Below are 26,215 nucleotides of genomic sequence, written 5' to 3' on the forward strand. Positions count from 1 at the left end.
TGAGACTCAATTTCTCTCTCTCTGTCCATCTTTCTTACAGGTTGGTGGTTGGGGCCAGCTGTATCCTTTGCTTCGTGCAGGTGACAGACAGATAGACAGCTGTGTTCACCATCCTGAGAGTGGAAGCTTGGGCCCCAGGCCCACCTCCCCCCGTCACTGCACTCTCTCCCATGGGGCTTGCCCTCTGCCACCTGGAACCAGGCACTTACAGGCACTTACAGGCCCACTCAGGGCGGATGACCTGTGCTCGAGGGACAATTTGAGGTTGACCTTTGAGGCTGGGGCTTCCTGGAGGCTCTTCCTGAGTCACTCGCTGGCTGGGCAGCTGGACACAGCCGTGAGGCAGACGGTCCTCCCTGGAGAGCACCCCCACTCAGGCCGGTTCCTTAAGAGGGAGCAGTAACACCAGGGAGGGTGGAGGGTGTGTCTGCAGGAAGATGGAGACACTGAGGTCTGGGCACGTCTCCTGTCCTTCACCACACAGGTCCCTTGGTTAACCTCCAGGGAGTCTGGACAGAGGTCCCGTGGAGGCAGAACCCGCCTGGCCTGTGGGTGCTGAAGGGAGCCTCCACCTTGCTCTGGACGTGTGTTTGAGAGATGGGGGCGGTGGGGAGAGTGTCTCTGTAGCCAGTGTTGGAGACTCTTCTGGGCTGCTGGGGACTGGTGGAGACGGGGGCTGATGGCGGGGGCACCGGGGGTCTTGCTGCCTAGCTTCCGTTAGCGTTCCTTAGCCTGCTCTGGCAGACGTGGCCCTGGAGTGTGCTGGCTTCCTCACTGGGCTCGGCCTGGATACCACTGTCATGATACGCAGTGTCCCTCTCCGGGCCTTCGACCAGGTAATGCCGGGCCGGTGTCCCCTCCACCTGTGGCCCCCCTGGGCAGGTGCAGGTGTGGGCTGGGAGCGAGGTCTCAGTCTTTAGAAACTGGCCCTTGAGTCGAATGAGGAGATTGTTGGCAAAATAAACACCTGCCAACGTATTGCAGCAAGGGTCAGCACGTGGGGAGCGTGGCAGGGACCAGAGGGACACTGTGGGCATGCTGGCCAGCTCACGGGCCGTGAGGTCAGGTCACCCAATAGTAAGCAGCCGGTGGGCAGAAGTGCTGTCCTGGCTTCCTCGCTGAGCCCCCTGAGGTCCGAGGAGCTCCACTATCCAAGGGTAGCATGGACAGGGAGCAGGCAGCAGCTGGTGAGGCCCTGGGTGACCGTCACGGGAGATGGTGGCCCGGCCACCATGGACTGGAAAGACGTGATGCTGAGCCAGGCCACTGCAGCCTCGCCACCTCCCCGTCCACCGCACGGGGCAGCACCGGCCCTGGGGCGCAGACTCTCTCCCTGATGGTGGATGTGCCCACATAATGAGCGCGTGGAGTTTTTTTAAACCAAAAACCCTCCGAGGAGATGTCACTTTAAAATCCAGGTCTGGGTTGTCATTGTCAAGACACCAGGCTCCCGGTGCCCTGCAGAGATGGGCACTGTCCATTGCACAGCTCTGGGGCAGTGCACCCCTCGGTCCTGTCACCTGCTCAGTACACACGCCCGAGCACCTGTCACGGGGACACATGTCCAGGGAAGGCCTCAAGCCTCATGCTGGACGCAGGTGGAGATGGGGCCCGAGAGGCAGAGGCCCGCAGGGACGTGGAGAAGGGGGCCGATGAGGCTGAGCTGGAGAGCCCGGTTGGCGGGTGGTCATGGTAGCAGGAGAGGGAGAATCTGCATGTGGCTGGCACACAGAGACAGTGGGGTCACCAGGCTGGAGTCGGGGGAGCGGGGGGAGAGCAGGCTCCAGGTGAGGCCTTGTAGCCTGCCCACCTGTTCCTGGGGCACAGACAAAGCTCCTCATGCTGGGGTGGCCCCTGAGTCAGGAGAGTTAAACAGTGACTTGTATTTTCTCCTGATGGCTTGTTGGAGCCCCCACCGTGGCCCTGGGGGCACAGCTGCCTGGGCTGGGAGGGAGGAACCCCCTGCAGCGCCTCCTCATGCCATGCCACCTCCCCTAGCAGTTCTTGGTGGGAAGCGGAGGTGCCCACCTCCACTCCCAGCTACCCCACTGCTGACCCCAGCCGGGGGGCCAGGCAGGCAGAGCCCGGGAGAAGGGGTGCGTCTCTGCCATTTCAGTGAAGACTCAGTTAACTAACATCTAAAGAGAGTCCAGAGATCACATGCACCCTAACCGAGGGGCTTGGGTCCTCAGATTTGGAGGGGGTCGGGGCGCCAGAGGCTCTCCCGGCTCGGCCCTCAGCTCCGTGGAAAGCAGGGCACTCGGAGCGGGGTGGCCTGTGTGAGGCATCCTGGAAGAAGGCGTGGGGCCCTGACCTCTTCCATTGGACAGACTCCCCTGGGGCCCTGGGCCTTTTCAGGCTGTAGGCCCAGGTCCTCTCCACAGGCCTCAGCAGTGACACTCCCACTGCTGCCCGGTCCTCAAGGCATGTCCTCTTGTGCTTTGCAGCAAATGGCTTCCTTGGTCACAGAGCACATGGCTGTTCATGGCACCCGAATCCTGAGGGGCTGCACCCCCTTGAGAGTGGAGAGGCTCTCAGACGGGCGACTCCAGGTCACCTGGGTGGACCTCGCCTCCGACAAGAAGGACACAGGCACCTTTGACACCGTCCTGTGGGCCGTAGGTAAGGATGCTCGGGACCCCGTGCTCCTACGCGCACTCGGGGACCAGGTGCTCCTACGCACACTCGGGGGACAAGGCGTACCGCCTTCCCCTCCATTGGGCATCTTGGCCCCCTTCTCGCCACTCCTGGCGCTCGTCACCCTGCTGGCTCTTGGGTGGGGGCTGGATAAAGGCCATGAGGCGGCCCTGACCAGCCTCGCTCCTCCTCCGTCCGAGCACACTGTGCTCTCCTGGTCTTTCTTCCCCAGCGCTCCTCTCACTGGAAATGAAAACCAAGGAAGAGCTGTGGATGGTGGGTCGCAGGCAGCTGGGTTTTCGTCGGGGAGACTAGTTAGTCCTATGGGCGGTTTATCGAGGCCTCGCGTACATTTCCTACTAACTTTAAACCTTGGTGTAAATGTGTTTTTTTAGTAAATTAGACTTGTTTTCCACCGTAGCTTCAAGATAGCTGTTTATAACATACAAACGATAACGGAGTTTTTACCTTTTTTAAACTGTTTTAACGTGTGAGTAACATAAAATTTACTATCTTGGGCTTCCCTGGTGGTGCAGTGGTTGAGAGTCCGCCTGCCGATGCAGGGGACATGGGTTTGTGCCCCAGTCTGGGAAGATCCCACATGCCGCGGAGCGGCTGGGCCCGTGAGCCATGGCCGCTGAGCCTGCGCGTCCGGAGCCTGTGCTTCGCAACGGGAGAGGCCACAACAGTGAGAGGCCCGCGTACCGCAAAAAAAAAAAAAAAAAAAAAAATTTACTATCTTAACCATTTTTAAGTGCTCAGTTCAGTGATATTAAGTACATTCACACACCACCCTCCATCTCCAGAACTTTTCATCGTCCCAAATGGAAACTCTGTCCCCATCAGATAACCCCCCACCCCCTCCCAGGCCCTGGTCCCCACCCTCCTACTTTCTGTCTCTGTGACTCTGATGACCAGGTCCCTCAAGTGAGTGGGACCCTACAGTGTTTCCCTTTTTGTGTCTGACTTACTTCACTGGCATTGTGTCCTGGAGGTTGTCCGTGTCATAACCTGTGAAGGTGGGCAGTGCTGCATATGGCACACTAGGCTCATCTGGGCATTTGCCAGTGGACACTTGGGTTGCTTCTATCTTCTGGGTGTCTTGGAAAATGCTGCTGTGGACAGTGGCATGCAGAAGCGAGCTGCTGTTAATACGTGAACGTAATGGAGATGTGAACGTAATGGAGACGTGTAGCTTCTAGCCGGCTTCTTGTTGCTTCTGACGCGTCCCCCTGGCTGCCTTCAGCTCTGTGGGTCATCTCGTGTTGGGAGTGGGCGTCCTCCCGGCCTTGCCAGAAATCACACTTTGCAGATTTGCAAAGGCAGTGTCTAGTGATAGGGCAGAGGCCCCGGGCCTTTCCCAGCAGGCGTGGGCTGGCTGCCACCCTGCCTCCCGCTCCCCGAGAGGCATGGGTCCACCTGTTTGTGGGGGTGAAGGCCGAGCAAGTGTGGCCATGCAGAAACGGCTTGTTGGTGACCTTGTCGGGCACACTCCCTCCCAGGCTGGGCCCTCCCTGCACCCGCTGCCCCCACAGAGAAGGGGAGAGTGGATTTGGGGGGCCCCTGCCAGGGCTGGGACGGTCAGCCTGGAGAGGAATGGGCTTTGAGGGTGGAGCAGAGAGTGCAGGCGCTGCGAGGGGCTCCCCACAGAGGGGCTGCGGGTCCTGCTCCCGAGGGCGTGTGGGCTCACCTGCCGGGACACCCACCTGCCTTGGTGCCTGTGGCCCGTGGGCTTGGGACCCTTTTTCCTGATCTGTCAACTTGCATTTTAAACGTAGGGACGGTCAGTGTCTTCGTTCTCCCGTGTTTCCAGCCCGTGGGTCTCTTCGTGCCGAGCCCGGTCACTCGTCCACGGTCTGGGCCTGGGCTCTGAGTCCGTGTGGTCGTCAAACTTGTTGTCCGGCTCCACAGCACTCGGCGAGTGTACCGAGCCCTCAGAGGGCCTGTCCCCCAGCGTTTGTCCACCCCGGCTTCCCAGGCCCCCACGTCCCCGGAGGTGGGCCCGGGCAGCAGTGCACTTCTGAGAAGCTGCGGTGCTTAGAGTAGTGGGAAATCAGAAAATGAAATAAACTCTGGAGGAGTCAGCAATTCACTTCTGAGGAACGAGGCAAAGATCTGAAATGCCCCGGAGTGAACTTACTGCCTCTTGACCAAGATCCGCTAGATTACCAGAGGAAATGTTCTTGACCAAATTGTAAAAGTAAATCTTACGTAGGTTTATTTTGATGAACGCTACTCAGACCCAGAAACATAAACTGATTGTTATTAATTTAAAATCCGTTCTAACTGGCGAGGTGGCTGGTTCCCCCTCCCACTCGCACCCCATCCTCCCGCTTGGTCCCCAACGCCTTTGTACTGAGGCGCCGGCCTGCACCCAGATGCCATCAGCTGAGCCCACGCTGCTGGCAGCAGCCAGAGGGTGAGGGGCCGGGCCCTCGGAAAGCCTCAGGGTCCTCCCAGCGTCCAGACGACCCTGGTGGGCGGCAGGCAAGGCCCCGGGAGCCCTCCCCAACTGGTTTTGTTTTCTGTATTTTCAAAAAGAGCATCCCCCAGACAGTCTGCCGGGCGTGATTGATGCTGGGGGTGGAAGTTTTTCACAGTCCTTGGCCTCTGACCTTGCTTTCCGAGGCGGCGCTGCGGTGGCGGGTTCCTGGCACGCCTCCTGGGTCTGCACGGGCAAGTGCTGGCGGGGCCACTGCTCCCGCCGGGTTTTGTAAACATTCAGGAACCATTTCCCAGTTTAACAACCGGGAACGTTCTCCGCCTGTTTACCAGGTAAGCCTTGAACCAAGCGTTATTTCTACTTGCAACAAAGGGTGATCCTGGAGGTCAAAATACAACGACCTGGGCGGCACGGCCGAGGAGGCAAAGAGCTCGCAGACTGTAGGTCTGCCCAGACGCCAGTGCTGCATCCACACCGTCTGGACTTGACGTGTTAAAAATGAAAAGGGAAAGATGCGCCTCGTGCCCTGTGGACGGTCCACGTGGACGGCCTTGGCCACAGCCGACGAGGCTCACAGATGCGGGGATGGGACGTGGGCCCTGCAGTCTGCCAGCCTCTTCCTCGGTGCAGCCTTGATCTCCACGTGGTGGATTAAACACTTTAGCAGCTAAAGCAGTTAATTGCTGTGCAGGGGGCCGGCTCATTGTTTGTCTGTGAATCACCCACCCACACCAGGTGTCTTAGATAACAGGCTGGGAACTCGCAGGAGGAGGATTTCCTGTCTGCAGATGTGCCGATTACGGTGCTGAGTGAAGACAGTCAGCCCGCCTGCCGCAGGCTCGTGTTCACCGGCACAGTTAACCACTTGTGGCCTGGAGCCTGGCTGTGGGGGGTGGGGGGTGGGGGGTGGGAGCAGGACTGGCTGGCCCTGAGTGGACACCTCCGAGCAGGAGCCTTCAGCTTCCTTGTAGCTTCCTCTTATTTTAAAGAATGGCTAGAGCACCATGACCTCGGAAAAACCAGGAGCTGAAACGGTCCCGGGCCCCTCAGCATCTCCAGCCTCCAGGGAAGGATGAAGGCTCTGGCATGTCCATCCCTGGGCCACAGGAGCCCTGCCCAAGTTGGAAGAGCCCACCCAGGTGGCCACTGTTACGGGGCCCAGAGTGCCTGCCTCGAGACAAGGCAGGGGGAGTCAGCCCCTGAAGCCATCTCCTCTTCCTCAGGCTTTGTCTTAGCAAAAAGCCATTGCCGTTTACCTGTGTCACGTTTGAGCCTCAAACATGGGAAAAGGGAGCTCGTGAGATCTGGCTCAGGACTGGAGGCCAGCTTCTCAGCAGCACCCAACAACCACACTGAAGCCCTTGGGCCCGAGGACACAGCCCCTTCTGTGGCTGTGTTCTCTTAGGTGGGGACCCCACAGTGGCCTGGCTGTGCCCCCTGGGAGGGTCGCCCAGGGTGGGTCCCTGCCTCCCGGCACTTTGCTGCCTGTGCACCCTCGCTGCGGTGTCTGACCACAGCCTGTGCTCACCATTCACACTCCTGCCGGCACTGAAATCTTCCCTCGTTACACGATCCCCCTGTTCGTCGGGAAGTGTGCTCCAAGGAGGCATGAAGTTGGAGGGAATGCCCGTCTTCCTGTAACGGGAGGCAAGGGGCACGTGAGAGGACGTGTATCTGGTTGTCTGCGTCCCCGTGTGCTGAGGAGCAAGTAGCCATGACCAGCTGGTGGTTCTCCCAGTGCGACCAGAGGAGGCTGGACTGGCCCGGCCGCATCGAGCGCTCTCGGGCGCAGTGCTGCCCTGGGCAGTCGGCGCTGGGAGGGAGGGCCATCCCAGCTTCGAGGCACCGGAGCTCACACAGTCCCCCCGAGGGACTCCGGCCAGCAGGCGAGGGGCAGCTCCAAGGGCAGGGTGTGTGGACATCGCCTCCAAGGAGGAAGCCGGGTGTCTGCTCGTACGTGGAGTTCTAGTGCTCTCGTCATTTGTAATAAGCACGGCAGCGAGTCACGTGGGTTTTAAGGAAGAAACTCTTTCAAGGGAAGAGAATCACGAGGATGCGTATAAATGAATGAAAAGGGCAGTATCAGACATTCTCAAGAGGAGATACAGCTAATTTAACATGTGGCCAAAAAAACACCGAATTTTACTAGTAGTCAAAGAAGCGCAAATTCAATCCTCACAGTCCCCCCTCCACCGCCCTGCAAATGAGCAGAGCCCACTGCCACTGAGGAGGGGGCAGCCCTGCCTGCGCCCCGAAGCCCCCCTGAGGGTGCCATCCTCATCCTGGGGGCCCACCAACCCCGTGCAGGGCGAGGAGCAGGCAGCCCGCGTGCCGGACAGGGCAGTGTGTGACCGTGACATGCAGGGTGACCGGGACGGGCCTCCACCAATCGTGGGAGGAGCACTACCTGCACACAAGGTGCGAGGGAGGCAGTCGGAGGACAACGTGACCGTTGCCATGTAAGCCCAGCCTGGGCCTGAGCTGGCGCCCGAGCGACCAGCCACTGGGTAGCCCCCCGGGCCCCACACCCGTTCTCCATCTTCCTCTGGGGCTCTGGGCCTGAGCTGAAAGGGAGGGCATGACCCCCTGCTCTGAGCACGAGGGGGCAGCGCGGCAGAGGGCGTGGGCCTGTCCCTCCCTGTGTGACCCCTGTTGAGGGCTTGCCCACCCCAGGCCTCACCCGCAAGGCCCAGCTTCCAAGCCCTGAGGTGCCCGCGGCTGCCCCTGGGGCTTCGCCTGCTCCAGCCCCTCCCTTCCTTCAGTCTTCATTCTGGAAGCGTCAGTGGAGTGCCTGCTGCATGCGGCCTGTTCTTCACTGTGCTGCCCCCCACCCCCCATGAGCCATCCATTTATTCTTTTTACCAGTGGCTTGGCTCACACATCCCACATACTTTCCAAGTTCATGTATGCAGAACGTCCTAAAAAATCCTGGCTTCAAAATGGACTGCAGAGGCCACCTAACTCCAGCATATGTTACCGTCTCCTGTTACTACTTTCAAATTTATCTTTATTTCCTTCGGGATCTGGGATATGGTTTGCTGGCATCTGCAAGGTGTGTAGTTACCATGGTTACCACAGGCGCAGGAGGAAGCACTCTTGACCTCCTGTGACCAGCCAGGCAGGGGTGCAAGGGAGAGCCTGGGACAGCATGGCCGGCGTCAGAGCAGCTGGTCCAAGTGCTGCCGGCTTTGCCCTTGGACTCTCCAGCCCCAGCCCAGAGTGTCACCGGGAGGCGCAGGGCCTGGGGGCCTGGGGAGGAACCTGAGGACTGAGCTATGAGCCCCTGCATAAGGGACTGTCGCCCACTAAGCCCATGCCCTCCAGTCCTGCCTGTGGGGCCAGCTCCCTCCTCTCTGGGAGCACAGTCCAGTCCCCTCCCAGGTGCCCATTGGGTCCCCAGGCACCTTGGCAGGATGCTGGGCAGGCGGCAGGTCCCACTCTGCACTCATGGGTCTCCATCAGGACCATAGGGCCAGTACTGGTGCCGTCAGAAGGTGGGGCCCTCCTGGCCTTGCACTACCCGTGTCCAATCTGACGGCGAAGGGCGCCAGCCCTCAGTCCCCGATTCCTGGGGCCGAGCCGAATGCAGAGGCCGGAGCCATCCGCTCAAGAAGCAGGCTTAGCTGAGCCTGTGTTTTGACTTCCCGCCAGGAGAGCAGCTGGAGACTTAAGGCTCCCCTCCCCGGGCTCCACCAGCCACCACCCGACCTCTGGGGCCTGAGCCATGGAAGCTGTGGGAACTGTGCCTTTGAAGCCATGCGTCCTGCCGTCGGAATCCCCCAGCCACGGTGACGGGGGCCACCCGCTGCCCCCCTGGGGTCGGGCAGGAAGAGTGGCCCTTGCCGCCCTGGCTCGACGAGGCCACATCGTCTGAACTGGGAGAGAAAGGGTGGTGAGGCAGCTCAGCTGTGACGGGGCGCAGGCTGTGAGCACACGGAGCCGGCAGTGCCTGGCACTTCCCCTTCTGGCCTCTCCCCCAAGAGCAGGGTTCGTGCGCTGACTGCCTGCAGGGATGGGTGGGTGTGCAGTGTAGGCCCTGGAGGTCTCGGAGCTGGGGCTGCCCGGGGAGTGGGGGGGTGAGGTTGTGCGCACTGTCTGCCTCCTTTGGGTCAGCTCGTGCGCCACGGGTGCTGGGGGAACGGCCGCTGCCAGATGTGGGGACACGAGGCCACAGCCTGGTGGCAGAGAGAGGTAAACCCACGTGGAGCACCGTCCTGCCTCGCACAAGCTGCAGGAGGGGTGTGTTGGTGGGGGCGGAGGCCAGCCCGGGGGACCACGTGAGGACCCTGAGACACCCCTGCCGGGAAATGCACACAGGGGATGGGGCCCCAGTGTCTGTGAGGCCTGGGTCCTGTTTCCGACTTCCCCTTGGGCTGATGCCTTCAGAGGCTGCAAGGTCCTGTCGGGCTGAGCCTGCGGCCATGCTGATCCTTCCTGTCCATCACTCCACCATGTGGCCTGGGGTACCTGGCCCCGCGGAGTCCGGCCCCTTCCGCGGGGAGGGGCTTAGGGATCACAGTCTGGGGCTGGGGGCACATCGCCCTTGGTTGCTGCTGCTTCTACACCGTTTCTGTGGTCAGAGCCAGGAGCCTTGTATTTTTAAAAAATCATGAATTTCCAATTCAAAGTTGACGTTACGGAGTTTGAACCATCCTCTTTGAGTGACACATAGGACCTGTTAGTATCTTCACTTGTGGGGACGTGACCCTCGGAGGTACAGTTCCAATGTGGGTTCGCAGGGTCTCCCGAGTTGTCTTTCCACGTGTTCTGTTACAATAGGCCCCTTTGTTTTAGGTTGTTTACAGGTTATAGGGATTTTTTTCCGCGTTTAATTTTACTTTTTGAATATGTATACGTATAAACTGTGTATATGATTTAAAGAAACAAAATTGTATCATAGGATGTGTTTAGGAGGGTCTTGTTGCTGACTCTCCATCCACCCCATTTCCTCCCCATTCCTGCTCCGTCCTTTCATTGAGTCTCTATGCAGGTGTTTGTGTGTGCACATGTATACACACATGTGTGTGTACGTACATACATGTGTAAGCGCGTGTTTGAGGCCCTTGGCGCTGTTGGTGCTTGATGTCTTACCAATTCTAAGTGGACATTCTGAGAAGGGTTTTAAATAAAACAAGGAATCTCGGTCAGAACCACTAATGAAAACCTCCCAGCCTTGCTCTTTGTGTCCTTCAGGCCGAGTTCCAGAAACCAGAGGTCTGAATTTGGAGAAGGCTGGTGTGCGTACCAACCCCAACACTCAGAAGATCCTGGTTGATGCCCAGGAAGCCACCTCCGTTCCCCACATCTATGCCATCGGAGACGTGGCGGAGGTACGGCCTGCGCCACTACCTGCCCCCACCCCGTCCCCCGACCCTGTACCCCTGCCTTGTGGCTCACACGGGCTCTGCGCTGAGCCCCAGGAGGACTTGGCATCACCCCCGCCTCCATGCTCCTCCTCTCTGTGGACGGGTGGGCGGACAAGGGGGCACCGTCCACAGATCCTGCCGTGAAGCTCCTCACGGGTCAGCTCTGAGGGATGGTGTCTGTTTGCACACCATGGAGTGGCCTCAACCTCCTGGCCTCAGTTTACCTCTGATCTTGGGCAGTCCGGACCCCCATGAGCCCGGCTTGGGAGGCATCTGTCAGTGGCCCCCCCTTAAGGGCCCAGAAACACCGGGGGCTGCTCAGCTATGAGCCCTGGCGCCTCAGGATCGGTCGGCCTGTCCTGCACACGTGCATCGCGTCCCGAGGAGGGCAGCCAGGGCAGGGTCCCAATCATAGGCTGGGCCCCCAGACCTAGCAGGCCTCTTCACGGTGCCGCCACAAAGCGCCACGAACTGGGTGGTCAGAACAGCAGAATTTGTTCCTTCCTGTTCTGGAGGCCCAAAACCCGAGGTCAAGGCATCAGGGCTGTGCTCCCTCCTCTGGGGAGGACCCTCCTCACCAGGTCCAGCTTCTGAGGCCCCGGGTATCTTCACAAGCATCTCCTCTGGGGCCTGCCTGTCCCTGGATTTAGGGCCACCTGAATCCAGGCTGACTTCATGTCAATCCTCACTTTAATTATCCCTGCGAAGACCCCAACTTCCCAGGAGGGCACAGTCTGAGGTACTGGGGGGATATGAGTTTGGGGGTGCTGTGAAACCCACCGTGGTGTTAGTTTATGTTTATTCTTCACACATTGAGCACCAGGCACTTTTCTGGGTTCTGGGGTCACTGCAGGAACAGACAGAAGTCCCAGCCCTCGTGGAGGTGATGTTCTGTCACAGTCACAGGTGACAAGCAAATGAGCTATTTCAGGTGTCAGGAGATGCTCAGTGTGGGGGTCAGAAAGGCGGCAGTCGTCATCGATGCTGTGGGACCGCCCCTCCCTCAGCCTCCCCAGCCTCTGCTGCAGCTTGTGATAGGTGGGGGGCTTCCAGAGAGCCTGGCACACACATGGAGATGGGGCAGGGGGCGCGGGGAGGCCATGCACGGCTGGGCCTCCCTTTGTTCCTGAAGGGCCAGCCTGCTCATCTGGAGACAGTCTGTCCTGCACTACAGCCTGGCCCCGGTGTCCCCATTGTACCAGAGGGGCCGCCCCCGCCGTGGCCATTGCTCAGATGAGAGCCAGTTGGCTGCCGCTTGAGCCTCAAGCCCCCCATGAACCCAGGCTCATGAGATGCTGTGTCGGAAACAGCCCCCTGTGTCGCGACCACGGGGACAGCCCGCTGGGTGCGTCAGAGCTCCAGCCGCTCCCCCCGCTGGGTCATCTGGCCACCTAGTCGACCCATTGGTGTGGACGAGGCTTCATGCTTGCTCACTGCCCTGGGGACCTGGCTGCTTAGCTGGGCAGTGCTGTGTCTTAAAACACTCAGCCTGCTCCCTCAGAAAGGTCACTCTGAGCAGCAAGAAGCGTTAACCCCCAGGGGTCTGGCGAGGGGAAGCCGTGCTTCAGGGAGACCTCGTGTGCCGTGTGGGCTGTGTCCCCGTTAGTCAGTTAGTCAGGCCGGTGGAATGCACGGGCTGCCTACACAGCTTTATCGCTGCCGATCTCCATTCATTTCTGGAATGTCAAACAACATCTGCATTTCCTGCTGCTGCAGGGGTGATTGGCAGCCAGCCCCAGGCCGATGCGTGTGGGGACACGGGGGCTGTGCCACCCCCTGCTCCCCGGCAGGACACACCCTGGGGCAGAGGCCTCCATGAAACGGCGTCCGATCTGGGCTCGGTAATGGGCTTGACGTGCCAGACAAGCTGCGTGTCGGAGCCCACTGCTGCTCCCAGGGCCCGTCTTAGCCCGAATCCGTTAGTGTGAATGGGTAAATGGTGGTTGGGTCCCTTTTGAGCTTTGTTGTGGGGGCAGCTCTGCAAAGGCACTGACGTGAAGAAGGGGTCCTGAGAGAAGTCACAAGTGGGTACGGGCGGTGTGGCCAGGCTTGTTAGCGGCTCACCCCCTTTTCCAGGGAAGGGGCCGTGACCACAGCTGTCTCCCCCCTGAGCAGGACAGAGGGGAGCATGCGGGGACAAGTAGAGGCAAAATGCGTCTGGGGGAGACGCCCCACTGGGAAGGTGGTACCCCCACTGAGGGTCAAGCTGAAGTAACCCCGTGCTCCCACCTCCCAGGGACGGCCAGAGCTGACGCCCACGGCTATCATGGCCGGGAGGCTCTTAGCCCAGCGGCTCTGCAGTCGGTCCTCAGACCTGATGGACTATGACAACGTGAGTGCCCCTCCTCTTCAGACGCCACTTCCAGCCTGTGGGAGCTGCAGCTCGTTCTGGGGGTGCACGTGTGTCTGTGCATGCGAGCATGTGCGTGTGCGTGTGCACCTGTGTGTGAGGTGCAGCCCGGGAACAAGAGAGGGGGTTGCCTGTCCAGGGACTAGCCTGCAACTACCGCTCTCGGTGTACCCCAGTGGGGTCTTCGCTCTGGTGCCTAATCCCGGCCCACCCTCCAGGTCCCCACGACGGTCTTCACACCGCTGGAGTATGGCTGTGTGGGGCTGTCAGAGGAGGAGGCCGTGGCTCGCCATGGAGAGGAGCGTGTAGAGGTGAGTCAGGGCCCCAGGGAGGGGGCTGCCAGGACACAGGCCTGTGTGGCCCTCCACCCCATCATGGCTGGCCCCCACAGAGGCCTGCGGCAAGCGGGAGTGTTGGCGTCCTGCTTCCTGGGGCCTGCAGCTTAGCAGGGTGGGGCGTGGGGCCCGGAACGATGGCTGTGATGGGCTGGCAGTGCTGGCGGGCAGCCCCGGGAATGACGGGGCCTTTGGGCTGCGGCCCACCTCAGGGGGGTGCATGTCTGCCTTGACCTGAAAGGCTCCTCCTGCCCTCCGACCTCTGCTCGCCTCCACCCCTGCCCTTCTGCCCCCGCCTGGCCCTGTGCCTCCTCCACGAGTCTGGTCCTCGTGGGCCTCTGTCAGCCCAGACCCAGGCACCCACCCCGGAGGGAGGGGTTTCTCTGGGGTCTGCCTGGTGGGCTGTGGGTGCTGTGGCAGCTTGCAGGCGGGCTGGGAGAAACCGGACCCACGTGGCCACCAGAGCGGCCGGGGGCCCTTTGGGAATGAGCGCCCCGGGCTCCAGTGCCTGCCCTGCATCCCTGCGCCCCGGTTCCCTCCATCAACGGCACTTTATTTGCTATTTTTGTTCGATTCATCACAAGTGCCCTGGGACATGTGTCCGTGGCATTCCGTGATGTTGTTTTATGTTTCACAATGTTGAATGGCCAAATGCCCTTTGTTTGTTTTCTTTTCAATTCTGTCTTCGTTAGAACAATATTCTCTGAAGCTGCATTAATTAATAATGGCTGTGCAGCACATGTGAGGGCTCTGCTCATTTTTTACTCGGCCGCAGCCCCGAATGCGCTATCGGCCCTTCTCAGGCGCTGAAAGCCTTTGTCCAGCAGCTCCGGTGGGGGCCGCGCCCGCCCCGCCTGCTGGCTCGAGTGAGGGCCCGGCAAGAACCGAGGTGCCCGAGGGAGGCCAGATGGGCGGCCGGGCCCCCCTTCCACTGCCTGCGGTTGCCCCGTCCGTTCTCTGCAGCGTCCACCTGGGCTGTGCTCCTGGGCGGTGCCCGTGCCTGCACTGAGCCTCGGGCTCTGGGGCAAGTCAGAGGGTGGCCAGTCTGGCACCCGTTCCGCTGCTGTAGTTCTTGGGGGTCTTGGGCCTGGTGGGAGAGCGTCTGTCTGCAGGCTGCCGTGCCGGGAGGAGAGGGGTGCCTCCGAGGCCAGCCGAGCCTTGTCCTTGCCCCAGACCACAACCTGCAGGCTGAGCGGGCAGTTCCGGCCCACCCCCCACTGTGCCCACAGCCTGTCGAGCTGTAAAATGCCCCCGGGGCTTAGTTTGCTGCAGCCGCTGACCCAGGAATCCGTGTCTTGTCACCCAGGTTTATCACGCGTATTATAAACCACTGGAGTTCGTGGTGCCTGAACGGGATGCGTCCCAGTGTTACATAAAGGTGAGCATCCCCGTGGGCCTGGCCGGGATGAGAGAGAGCCCCCACGGCCGCGCACGCCCCTGCTGACCGTGTGCCTTTCAGATGGTGTGTCTGCGGGAGCCCCCACAGCTGGTGCTGGGCCTGCACTTCCTTGGCCCCAATGCTGGCGAAGTTACTCAAGGATTTGCTCTGGGGATCAAGTAAGTCCACAGGAATGTGGGCCGTTACGTGACACTCAGGCTGGGGTCCCCCGAAAGTCAGCGGCACCGCTGTTGGAAGTCTGCCACATCAGGGTCACTCATGGTCATGTTTTCAGAGAGTGTCTGCCCAATGGGACGGGTCCGGTCGGTCACCTGAGAGGTGGCCATGTCCATCTCTGGCCGGGCCAACCGGGGGGAACGGGCTCATGTCCCCAGCCAGGCCTGAGGGGCACAGTAGGTCTTCTCTGCTCAGAATGAGGGTTGGGGGCTGAGTGCCCAGTCAGTCAGGAGCAGGGCCTCAGCATCAAGTATGCTGGGAGGGCCTCCGGGGGGGTACGTGTCCTGTGGGGCTGGTCCCAGCTGCAGGCTGTGCATGGCGGGGCTCCGGGGCCCATGCTGTGGAAGGTCTGGTGGGGGTGGGTTTCTGGGTATGAAGAGGCCAGGCAGCTGGTGAGGGGCTGTCAGAGGCAGGAGGGCTGGGGTGAAGCAGAGGGAGGGGGCTGAACTCAGAGAGGAGGGCGAGTGGGCCTGTGCCTGGTGGGCTGGGGGCAGCAGGAGGCCAGGCCAGGCAGGTGGGAGGTGGGCCCCAAGGTGGGGCTGCCTGGCTGCTGCAGGCTCGGGGTGTTTGCTCCAAGGGAGGTGGGGCGGGGCCAGCATAGGTGTTGGCAGGTGTTCCTGGCTGCCAGCTGGAGAAGACAGGAGGGGGGCCAGGGCTGGGGGACGGTGAGGAGACCGTGACCTCCCAACCCTCCCCCGTGTGCTACCACCTGAGGATGGAGGCGGGGGGACTGGAACACGCCTCCCTGCACTGACTTGTCCCCCGAATCCCCTGTCCCCGGCGTGCAGGTGTGGGGCCTCCTACCAGCAGGTGATGCGGACGGTGGGCATCCACCCAACCTGTGCCGAGGAGGTGGCCAAGCTGCGCATCTCCAAGCGCTCGGGCCTGGACCCCACCGTGACCGGCTGCTGAGGCTAAGCGGCCATCCCTAGACCCAGGGTGCTCAGCATGACTTCTGCCCCCACGGCCAGGCTCAGCAGAGGCTCAGAGCCAGGTACGCATGCCAGGTAGGTCCTATGTTTAAGGGGAGTAGGGTGCCACTGTGAATTGCTCTCCAGGTGCAGGAGAAGCTGCACCTGCCGAGAGGGCCCCACCCCCCACAGGGCACTCCAGACCCCAGCCGGGTTGCTGCTGCTCCTCATGTACAGGCGGTGTCTGGGGGCCAGGGTCACCCCGTAGCGCCTGTCCTGGGGGCGGGGGGGTTGGGGACTCAGGGTGTGGAATGCTCAGTGGGCCTCCCTACCACCTGCCCCGCTCAGAACAGCCCAGCTCCTTTCTCTATTGCCCAGAAGGTGGAGACGCAGGCTCGTGCTCAGAGCCACCCGCAGTCTGGTTCTGTTAGACTTTGCAAAGCCGGGCTGAGTGGGCTGCCAGAAGCCCCGGGGTGTGATGTTTGTCCTGAGACTCATCTAGGAGGAAATAAGCAAGTCCCTGCCTGACCCCAGCCAAGGGGATGCCTGTGGTTGGGGCCTTTCCGCCTGTCAGCCTGAGAGGGGCAACCCCTGGCCGTCGGCTCCTCCTGGCTTGGGGTCCCGAGGGCCCCGGGGGACTGTGGACAGAGCAGTGGGCACCCACGGGATGCCCACAGGTGGGCGTGAGGGGCCAAGCCACGGCAGAGGATCAGTGGGCCAGGCCCAGAGCCTCTCCTGGGGCACCCAGGGCACTGGCTCCTCCACACCTCCTGGACAGGGCTGCCTCTGATGAGCTTTATCATTTCAGGGTGTTTCTAACAGTTATGCACGACCTGGTGGGGTAGGGCCACCCCTTGGCTGGTTTCTTCTCTGTCCCCCGAGAGTCCCTGTGTGCGGGCGGGTGTGGGGACGTGGGGCCACCCCATGCTGACCCCCATCCTCGGCAGGCAGGATGCTGGAGGCCGAGCCCGGGTGAGCCTCGCCCCTGCCCAGTGCATCTGGACCAACGCCGAGCACCCTGCAGGGATGGCCGAGGCCTGCATCTCGCACCCCCGCCCATGCCAGATGATGACGACTTGCTCAGAAACCCCCCGCGGGCTGCCCACGTCTGAGTTCACCGGCGTTTCCAGGGCACAAATAAAGAGGGTGTTTTCCGGAAGTGTGCCCTGCCCATGATGTCCCCGACGCACCCGGGGTGGCCGCCCATCCGTCACCATAGGGAATCCCTTCCGAGTCATACTGTGCTGGGGTCAGCGTGCGGGGGCTCCCCATCACCCCGCCCCGGAGGACCCTGCCTTTCCTCCTGGAGCAGAGCCTCCTGGGAACGCAGGCTGTGTTCCAGAGCCACCTGCCAGTGTCATGGCCGGTGACAGGAGTGGGATGGTGCTGAGGCCCTGTCCCCCGAATGTTCCGCTTTCCCGGGCCCCATCCAGCTTGTCGGCTGGGCTCAGGCTAATCCCGCACTTGGAGGCTGACGGGGAGGGAGGCCCCCAGCACCTGTCAGTCACCGCGGAGAGGTGGCGCTGACAGCGACGGGCAGGGCCCGGTATTGTACTGGGGCTTTAGCGGCGGTTAATCTCGTGTCTTCCCAAAGAAAACATCACTTAGTCTGCCGCCCGGGAGCCCTGGGTGGGACCCTGCTTGTCAGCGAACAAAGGAATGTCTTTGCGCCTTAATGGGCCTGCGGGAACTCAGACGCCGCTCGCGTGAAGCGTGTGCAGCGGCCCTCAGACGCCCCATTGAGACGCCAAGTGCCGGGAGGGGCCAGGCCTCTTGACAAATGCAGCGCGATCAGCCGTGTCCGGTTTAACGCCCGGCTGGTGGCCCCACGAGGAGGTTCCCTCTGCGCTGGGCATGGCCTCCCAGCCTTGGAGGCAGGGGGCGGGCTTTGTGGGGTCAGCTGACCGGGATGGAAGGGGGGCCCTGGACACTGGGATGGCCGCATGGGGCCAAAAGGGACCTGACGCGGCCTCACGGCTTACTGTGATGCCGGGTGATGCAGTCGGGCTGGGAGCCCCACGTACCTGACAGGCGGCCGCCCCATGTCAGTGCCCCTGCAGCCCCTTTCCCAGGGCAGCCTCGATCCAGCTGTGCCTGCGACATCCTCTCTCTGGCCAGTTCACGCAGCCTGTGTGGCCACCGAAGGGAGAACAAAGCCCCCACAAAGCCCCCACGGTGCTCGGGAGAGCCCTGGGGCGCCACCAGTGTGGAGGCCCCTCCCCCACGCAGGGCTCACCCCCTCCCCGTTGCAGGCAGGGGCCTGGCCCTGTTCCCAAACATCAGGAGCCACAAAGGGCCCGGCCATGTCCCCCATCCCCCTGCCCTGGGGGCTCCAGTGGGGTGGTGTGTGCAGACCCAGGCTTCCCTCGCTGACCCCCAGTCCCCCGCCCTGCACTTGGGGAGGCACCTGCTGTACTCTTGGGTCTCAGGCCGGAGCTGGGCACAGGGCATTCTGTCCTGCTTGTGTGTCCCTCGGGCTTGCCTGGCTCCAGGTTCGCTCACTGCGTGGCCTGAGACCCCTCCCTGGGCAAAGCCCGGCTCCAATCCCTCCTCCCAGGGAGCATAGGGAGGGGCCAGAACCCCACAGGCCAGGTGCTCTCCACCTGGGCCCAGGGCCGCCTCCTGCACCTTGGCATGTTTTTATGGTGCAATGAAAATATGACTTTAATTCCTCAGATTGTTCTGTGTAACCTACAATGACCCCGCGATGTCCTGCACTCATCTGTAGCTGCGAGTTGTACAGTGACGTGGGGGAGCTGCCGCTGGGGCCAGCCCACCCCTCCCCTGCCTCTCCCTCCGTTGGGAAGCCCTCTGCCGCCACCCCAGTCCTCTCCCAGCCCCCTGAGGTGCTGTCCCCGAGGTCCTGGGCCCCCAGGGAGACGGATACACAGGGGAGGGTGACCAGTCCTCAAGGGCTGGGCTGAGGGCTACACACCCTCCGCAGGCCGTGGGTGCCCCCCAGCATCCCACAGCCGTGTGGTGACCCCCAGTGTTGCTGGGTGGGTAGCAGGGAACACCCACCCCACACATGCCTCAGCCATAGTTTCACGCGGCGGCAGGCCTGGCTGAGTAGGTGACCGCCAGGTCCAGCCAGGGGTCCTCCAGGCGGAGTTGCCCTGTGAGAAACAGCCATTGTCAGGTGGTGCCCATAGGTTGGGGCATCTGTCCTGTGGCCACAAGCCAGGCAACAGCTCAGAGACGTGGCTGGTGTCCTGGCCTGAAGCAGGCCCTCACCCACCACTCACTGCCTGACGCTGAGCTTCCAGGAGCTGCCGCGGTGCAGGTGGCCCAGGGCCCTGCAAGAGGGATGCCGTGAGTAGGCTGGGCAGTGCGCTTGTCCAGAGGCCCAGGGCCACCAGGCTGAATGACTGAGCCCTGTGGACCCTGTTCAGGCTCTGGGCGCCCGGCCCACCCCAGTCAGGGCACCGCCCACAGTGAGGCCTCAGTGCCCCACACTCACATCACTCACGGAAGCATCTGGTTCTTACGAGTCCACCATGAGAGGCTCCTCCGTGCTGGCCGGGTCTGGGCCAGGCCACCAAGAGCCCCAGGCTGCCCCCACTCATCCCTGAGCCCCTCTGGGAGCCCAGGGCCCCTGGCTGCCCTCACCTGAGCCATGGCCTCTTCCTGTCCAGCTTGACCAAGCCTGCCCTGACCTCCACTGCCCACCTCCTTTCTGGTCAGCACCCACCGGTCCTGCTCGGTCCACTCTTGGGTCCTAGTCCGGGTGCACGTGGGGGGACGCTGTGGGCCAGTCACTGCCAGAAACAGGTTGGGAGATGCCCCCACACACCCCCGGGGAAAACAAGCCCAGCAGGGTGCCTGGGCCCGAGGTGGCCACATCACAAACAGCCCCATGAGTGTCCCCTGCCCTGTCTCTGCTGTAGTGCCAAGGTCCCACAGCACATCCCTCTGCTGGCCCAGTCCTGTCAGGAAGCATCTTTGGTGGAAGTGATGCCTGATCCCGATGGCCACAGATGGCATCCCCTTGGGCGGGTGCCATGGTGCCTGGGGACAGTAGCTGGGTTGTCCGCCCCGAGTAGCCAGGGTCCGGCAGGAGACCCGCTCCTGCTGACACATCGGATCTTTTGGGCAACACTGGGAGGGAGAAGACTGTTTTATAGATGCTGCTTCTTGGTCTGCAGGAGCTCGGCCTCAGGACAGGTGGGCTGTGGCCTTCAGACCTGGGTCTGACGTCTGTGGGGGGAAGCACAGCCTAGTCTGCCCCGAGGCAGACTCCTGCTCTCCCCGTTTGCTCTCCCCAGGCCCACTCCTCCCCATTGGCCGGCCCTCCCTGCGGCCCAGCTCCTGGAGATCTCTCGGGTTTCTGGGCCTGCCCCGAGGGCTCTGGGAACCCTGCACGTCCTGGGCCCCAGCCAAGCACCTGTGCCTTCCCAGGGCCAGCAGAGCATCTTAGAGCTGAGCCCGCCTAATCCTAGCCAAACGTGGCTTATGGTGCTCGGGTGTCCCTAATCCTGAAACCCAAGCCCGGGTCCCAGCAGCCATACCAGCACCGTCCAAGTGGGCAGCAGGAGGACCACCTCCCTCTGCGTGCCTGTTGTTTGGAGCTGACCCCCACTGGGGACAGGGCACCCGCAGGGTGAACACCCAATCCTGACGAACGCAGGTGAGCTCAGGAACCACCGAGCCCTCACTGCCTGGCTGGTCCTGCTCCAGCCTTGCCCCCGGGCTGCCCAGCGGCGACAGCAGAAGCAAACAGGAGAGGCAGGCCTGGCTAAAGCCTTGAGACTCTGGCCTCTAGGGTTTCATGGGACAGTGATGCAGCCTGCAGTTCCATGAAATTAAGTTTGTTGGGGTTTTATTTTCCTAATAAATTTGGGATCTTTATGGCATAAATCTGATGATCAAGTAACACCAAAAGCTTGGGAATAAAGTAGAACCATGAGCAACAGGCACTGTGGCCTTGTTACGTAGCAGCTGGGGGTCAGGAGCCTGCAGGGCCCAGCTCCCTGCCTGGCCGCCAGCCACTGACCCGGCCAGGGCTCCAGGCACTGGGCATGGCCCCCCACAGGCCCCCTTTTCATAATTAGGTTATCGAGGCATGCAGCCCATGATGGCAAGAATGGCTAGTGGCCCCTGATGGTCTTAGTATCTTTGAAGAATTTTCATACCCATAAGTTCCCCCAAAGCAGATGTAAGCGGCTCCTGAGCTACCAGGGTCAAGATGTGGGACAGAACAGGAGGCAATCGAAGCAACATCTGGACGTGTCTTCTTTGGGCCCCCACCTGACAAGTGAGAAGACTGATGCCCAGACCCCCAGGTGCCCCGTGGGGCATGAAGGTGCAGCCAGGCCCCTGCCTGTGGGAGAGGGTGGATGGGAGGCGAGCCCTCTGCGGCCTCAAAGGCGCATTGTCCTGCCCCGGTGGCTGGAACTGGGCCGGGTGATTATAATAATAACGTCCTGACGCTCAGCAAGCGGTTGGGTTTCCATAGCTCAGGGAGTATCTGGTTTTCAAAGGGGAGACATTGTACAAGTGGAGTGTTGTTCACATCAGCCGTTCTCTGCAGGTCAGAGGCCCGCCCGGCGCCTGCCTCCTCCCAGAGGTGCATGCCTGGGCACACCGGGCGAGGAACTGCACCGGGAGGCCCTCCCCACCTGCCCTACAGGGCTGCGAGGACCAGGTCCTGCCGCGGGGAGGCAGAGAGTGGGATCACTTCCCCCACGGCACTCGCCTGGCCCTTAAGCCTTTGCCAGGCTGTGCCTCCAACCTTCTGCCTGGCCAGCCCCCCTCCTTGGTTATGATTCAGTGCAAGGCTCTCCCTCCAGGAAGCCTTCCTGGAATGGTGTTTCTCTCTTGCCCTAAAGGAGCCTCCCTTCCTCGTGTCTCTGTCCCCAGCATGGTGCCTGGTGTGTAGTAGGTGCTCGAGGCACAGCTGTTGATGAACCTGGGTGTGAAGCCTTTACGTTGTGTTTTCCATCCTGACAGGTCCGAGGAGCCTGCTTTGCAAGGTCTGAGCTCCACACACCGTGTGTCCGTGGAAAGGGGTGCAGCTCAGAGCTGACCTGACTTCCTGCAGCTTTCCTCCTCCAGCTCTCATGTGCCAGGGCCACACAGGGGAGCAGGAGGCCAGGTCTGCTCCAAGTGTTCCACTAGGTGCTGTGTGTCTTAATACAGGCAGGCATAGCTGGATTGGTGCTATTGGAGACAGATGTACAGGGGGCAGAGGGGCTGGTCTGGGTGGTGTCTGAGCAGCTTGTATAAAGCTAACTTTTTTGCAAATAAAAGTGATCAACTCCACACAAAATAGAAAAGATACTGTCTGAAGGCACTGAAGATCAACCAAAAGCAATAAAAATCTAAAGGGAATCCAGCCACTGGAAAAAGAAATGTACTGAGTGAGATTTGCGTGTATATGCTTTTCCCCTGAGGGCCCTCCCTAGGGCAGGGCACCAGTCACCAGAATGGGAATAGGAAGCTGTAGTCCTGTTGGCTTGAGGTGCCAGAGAACAGCTGGGGTCAGCCAGAGCATCTGGAAATGAGGGAGAAAATCCCTGAAAACCTGCATGTAAACTCCCGTCAGATCCTTGGTTGATGACTGAACTGCTCGTGTGGGAGCGAGACTCAAGGAGGAGAGAGCAGAGATTTCAGTGATCATCCACTGCAGGGGGACAGAGAGTTTGGATCTCAAGTCCCACCAAGTCACAGGGGCTGTGCAAGCACTGTGGGCTTTCCCCTGAAACTACAGCAAGTCCACACCTTGCGAGAAAAAATTAGGATCCAAGACTAACGGGTTTGTGTAGGACTAAAGGCAAAACTGCAACAGATCCACCCTCACAAAAATAAAACAATGCCTCCAAAAGTTCAAAGTGGAAGGCCTGATGAAACAAAGGCCAACACACTTCAGAAGATAACAGACTCCAAAGGCTCTACAAAATGCCATCAGTGTCCAGAACGCAACTAAAAATGACTAGATGTGTGAGGAACGTGGAAATGTGATTCCTAGCCAGGAGGAGAAAGCAGTTCCTAGAAACCAGCCCCAAGATGATCCAGATGTTGGAATTAAATTTTTTAAAGATAAATTTATTTATTTTTGGCTGCATTGGGTCTTTGTTGCTGTGCGCGGGTTTTCTCTAATTGCAGAGCAGGGGCTACTCTTTGTTGCGGTGTGCGGGCTTCTTATTGAGGTGGCTTCTCTTGTTGTGGAACATGGGCTCTAGGCATGTGGGCTTCAGTAGTTGTGGCATGCGGGCTCAGTGATTGTGGCTCACAGGCTCTAGAGTGCAGGCTCCATAGCTGTGGAGCACGGGCTTAGTTGCATCGCAGCATGTGGGATCTTCCCAGACCAGGGCTTGAACCTGTGTCTGCTGCATTGGCAAGCGGATTCCAGGGAAGTCCCTGGAATTAAATATTAAAACAGCTTTTATAAATATAGGTAAGTCCTCAAGGGAAAAATTGGCCATAATGAATGACCACAGAGAATTTTAGCAGAGAAACGGAAATGGTCAAAGAGAACCAAATAGAAATTCTAAAACTGAAAAGTATAACAATAAATGAAAATGTAACTTGATGGACTTTAACGGATTTTAAGAACAGTTTGGAGATGGCAAAAGAAAGGGTCAATGATCTTGAAGACAAATAAATAAGAATTGTCCAATCAAAAGAATAGAGAGTAACAATAGAGGTAATATGGATCTGAGAGACCACAGTAGAAAGTCTAGGGACTTCCCTGGTAGTCCAGCAGTTAAGACTCTGAGCTCCCAGTGCAGGGGGTCCAGATTCGATCCCTGGTCAGGGAACTAGATCCCACGTGCCACAACTAAGCGCCTGCATGCCGCAACTAAAAGATCCTGCACGTCGCAACGCACATCCTGCATGCAGCAACAAAGATCCCACGTGCTGCAACTAAGACCCGGCACAGCCAAATAAATAAATAATTATTTTTTTAAAAAAGAAATAAAGTTTAATATAATCGTGCTTCGGAGGGAGAAAAGAGAGAGAATGGGGCATAAAAAAAATTTGAAGAAATGATGACCTGAAATTTCATTAATTTTGGGTCAACTTATAGATCCAAGAATCCCAACAAATCTCAAGCAGTATAAACATAAAAACAAACAGCCAGGCAGGCAGGCATATCACAGTCAAGCTCTTGAAAATCAAAGACAAAGAGGAAACTGTGAGAACAGTTGGAGGAATAAGGATACGTTACATGTGTCTGACTGCACATCGAAAAAATGAAGGTGAGAAGAAATGGAATGAAATCTACATTCAGAAAGAAAGCCAACCCAGAAATATTATTCAAAAATGAGGGAGAAATGAAGACACTTAGGTGACAGCTGGAGTGATTGCTTGCACTACAAGAACTAAGGTAGGAGTGACCAGAGCAAATTTGAACAAAGAAATGGCAGGAATGGTTCTGGGTTCTGCTGTCCACCAGCTGGCTCTAGGGACGGGCCCTGAGGAAGGTCCAGGGGCAAGCAGCACAGGCAGGCTTAACAGGCTAGCAGTCCTCAGGCAGCTGGCGTCACCTCTTGGGCTGCGTGTCCCTGTTTCCTTGCTGCCCTAGCTCTGGGGAGCCACAGACCTGACACCAACCCTGAACACTTCAGAGCCTGACGACTGCCTCTGGGCCTCCCAGTTCAAACACACATCCAGGTCCAATAAGCACATGAAAAGATGCTCAACATCACTAGTCACTAGGGGAATGCAAATCAAAACCAAAAGGTACCACATCACGCCCATTAAGATGGCCATTATTTAAAAAAAAAAAAGAAAAGAAAGAAAAAGAAGAAAAGAACACCTGTTAGTGAAGATGTGGAGAAATTGGAACCCTTGTGCATTGCTGGCGGGAATGAAAACTCATGCAACCACTGTAGAAAATTTGGCAGTTCCTCAAAAAGTTAAACATAGCATTACCATATGACCCAGCAATTCCACTCCTAGGTACATACCCAAAACAATTGAAAGCAGGGACTCAAACAGATATTTGTATACCCACATTCACAGCAGCATCAGTCACAACAGCCAAAAGATGGGAGGAACCCAAGTGTCCACCAACAGATGAATGGATAGACAAAATGTTGTATATATGTAGAAAGGAATATTATTGTCTTAAAAAGGAACAATAAGTCTGATAGGTGCCACACCATGGATTAACCTTTAAAACATTCTTCTAAGTGAAATGGCAAATAATATGTGATTCCAACTATACGAGGTACCTAGAATAGGCAAATTAATATAGACAAAGTAGAATAGAGGTTACTGGGAGCTTGGGAAAGGGGTGGTGAGGAGGAGTGTTTAATGGGGACAGAGTTTCTGTTTGGGGTAATGAAAAAGTTCTGGAGATGATGGTGGTGAAGGTTGCATAATAATATGAATATACTTAGTGCCACTGAATGTAGACTTAAAAATGGTTAAAATAAATTTTATGTATATTTTACAATTTAAAATATATATATACATAGAAGATGGCCTGAATAACAAAATAAAGTTTTGGACCCAAAAAGGTATTTTCTGATGGTGTGGCCCAGTTGGGTGGGTGTGGTTGGGTGTTTTGCACAAGTCTGCTGCCCACTCTCCGCTGACTGCCCTGAGTTGGCCTTAGCTGCCAAACTGTCGGGAACTCTGTCGGGAACTCCCCTTCTCCTTTGAAGCAGGAAGTTTAAATTATCAGGTCAATTAGGAAAGACACAACCGAAAAATACAAGTTTCATTCACACTTACAGGAGGCGTTTCCTGGCTGGGTGCCACCTCTATTATTTTTGGCGAGGCTGCTGAAAGCCCCACAAACCCTGAGAAGGTACAGTGTAATCTTTGATTCTGTTTCAAGGATCAAAGCAAGTGAGTTTGGCTGTAAATGCAGATAACATTTCAGAGATGGTTTCATGAAAGAAGTCGCTAGACCAGGACAGAAAGGGAGCTGGTGTTACATCACTTCCAGTGACCTCGGCCGCCTTGGCCCTGGCAACATGTCCCCACCTGGGGGCCCCGGGGCACGAGGTGCTAGAGGTCTCGCACGTAGGGCAACAGCGCTCCCCCGCACCGGCGCCTCCTGTGCCGGGGCGCTGGCTGGGCAGCCGCTCAGGGTCCAGCCTTGAGGGGTGAGTTGAGCCAGCCCGCCCACGGCGAGGGAACCGGGCTCCTCAGGGGACGGTCCTCGGGGCCAGCCCCGCCCCGTCGCTCCTGGGCGCACGTACGCGCCCGGCCCCTGCTGGTCTCCAGCTACGGGTACTCTCCGGGCACTCCGTCCAGGAAACGCTGCAGCCCCTCTGTGCCAACCCTCCCAGGTGCCCTCGGCCCCCAACATCCCTCCTGACGCTCAGCACTAACTCAGTGCAGTTGTCGCCGCGTCTGTCCCTGAGTCCCAGCTAGAGCCAGGTGGACGCCACGATCCCGCCGCACCGAGCCGTTCCTGAGCGCAGCGCGCCGCGGGCGCCTGCGCACGCGACCCCGCCCGCCCTCCGGACCCGGCCCTTCCTGCGCCTGCGCACGCGGCCCCACCTGCTCTCGTGGCACTCCGCGCGGCGTCCGGCTGAGCGCCCTCCCATCAACCCTCGCGTCCTGCTGCCCCGCTGGCAGGGCCCGGAAGCGCCTGCGC

The 26,215-nt window shown here is 59.3% G+C and overlaps 1 protein-coding gene across 5 annotated transcripts in view; it reads left to right on the plus strand.

Moving 5' to 3' along the window:
- The window catches only part of TXNRD2 (thioredoxin reductase 2), a 34,572-nt gene extending 17,756 nt beyond the window's left edge, over positions 1-16,816 (plus strand). Inside the window, exons 9-18 of one of the 5 annotated variants that reach the window (XM_060120764.1) lie at positions 41-60; positions 745-836; positions 2,448-2,622; positions 10,274-10,410; positions 12,683-12,778; positions 13,015-13,107; positions 14,438-14,509; positions 14,591-14,688; positions 15,535-15,753; positions 16,605-16,816. In XM_060120764.1, coding sequence (XP_059976747.1) covers positions 41-60; positions 745-836; positions 2,448-2,622; positions 10,274-10,410; positions 12,683-12,778; positions 13,015-13,107; positions 14,438-14,509; positions 14,591-14,688; positions 15,535-15,658 — 907 coding nt within the window. In that variant the 3' untranslated portion in view covers positions 15,659-15,753; positions 16,605-16,816. Of the gene's footprint in view, positions 1-40; positions 61-744; positions 837-2,447; positions 2,623-5,412; positions 5,733-10,273; positions 10,411-12,682; positions 12,779-13,014; positions 13,108-14,437; positions 14,510-14,590; positions 14,689-15,534; positions 15,754-16,604 lie in introns of those variants that run through there. The other 4 variants (XM_060120766.1, XM_060120765.1, XM_060120767.1 and 1 more) reach the window with 4 other exon arrangements.
- Positions 16,817-26,215: the final 9,399 nt, after the last annotated feature.

Source organism: Lagenorhynchus albirostris, chromosome 14 (assembly GCF_949774975.1).
Source record: "Lagenorhynchus albirostris chromosome 14, mLagAlb1.1, whole genome shotgun sequence".
NCBI lineage: Eukaryota > Metazoa > Chordata > Mammalia > Artiodactyla > Delphinidae > Lagenorhynchus > Lagenorhynchus albirostris.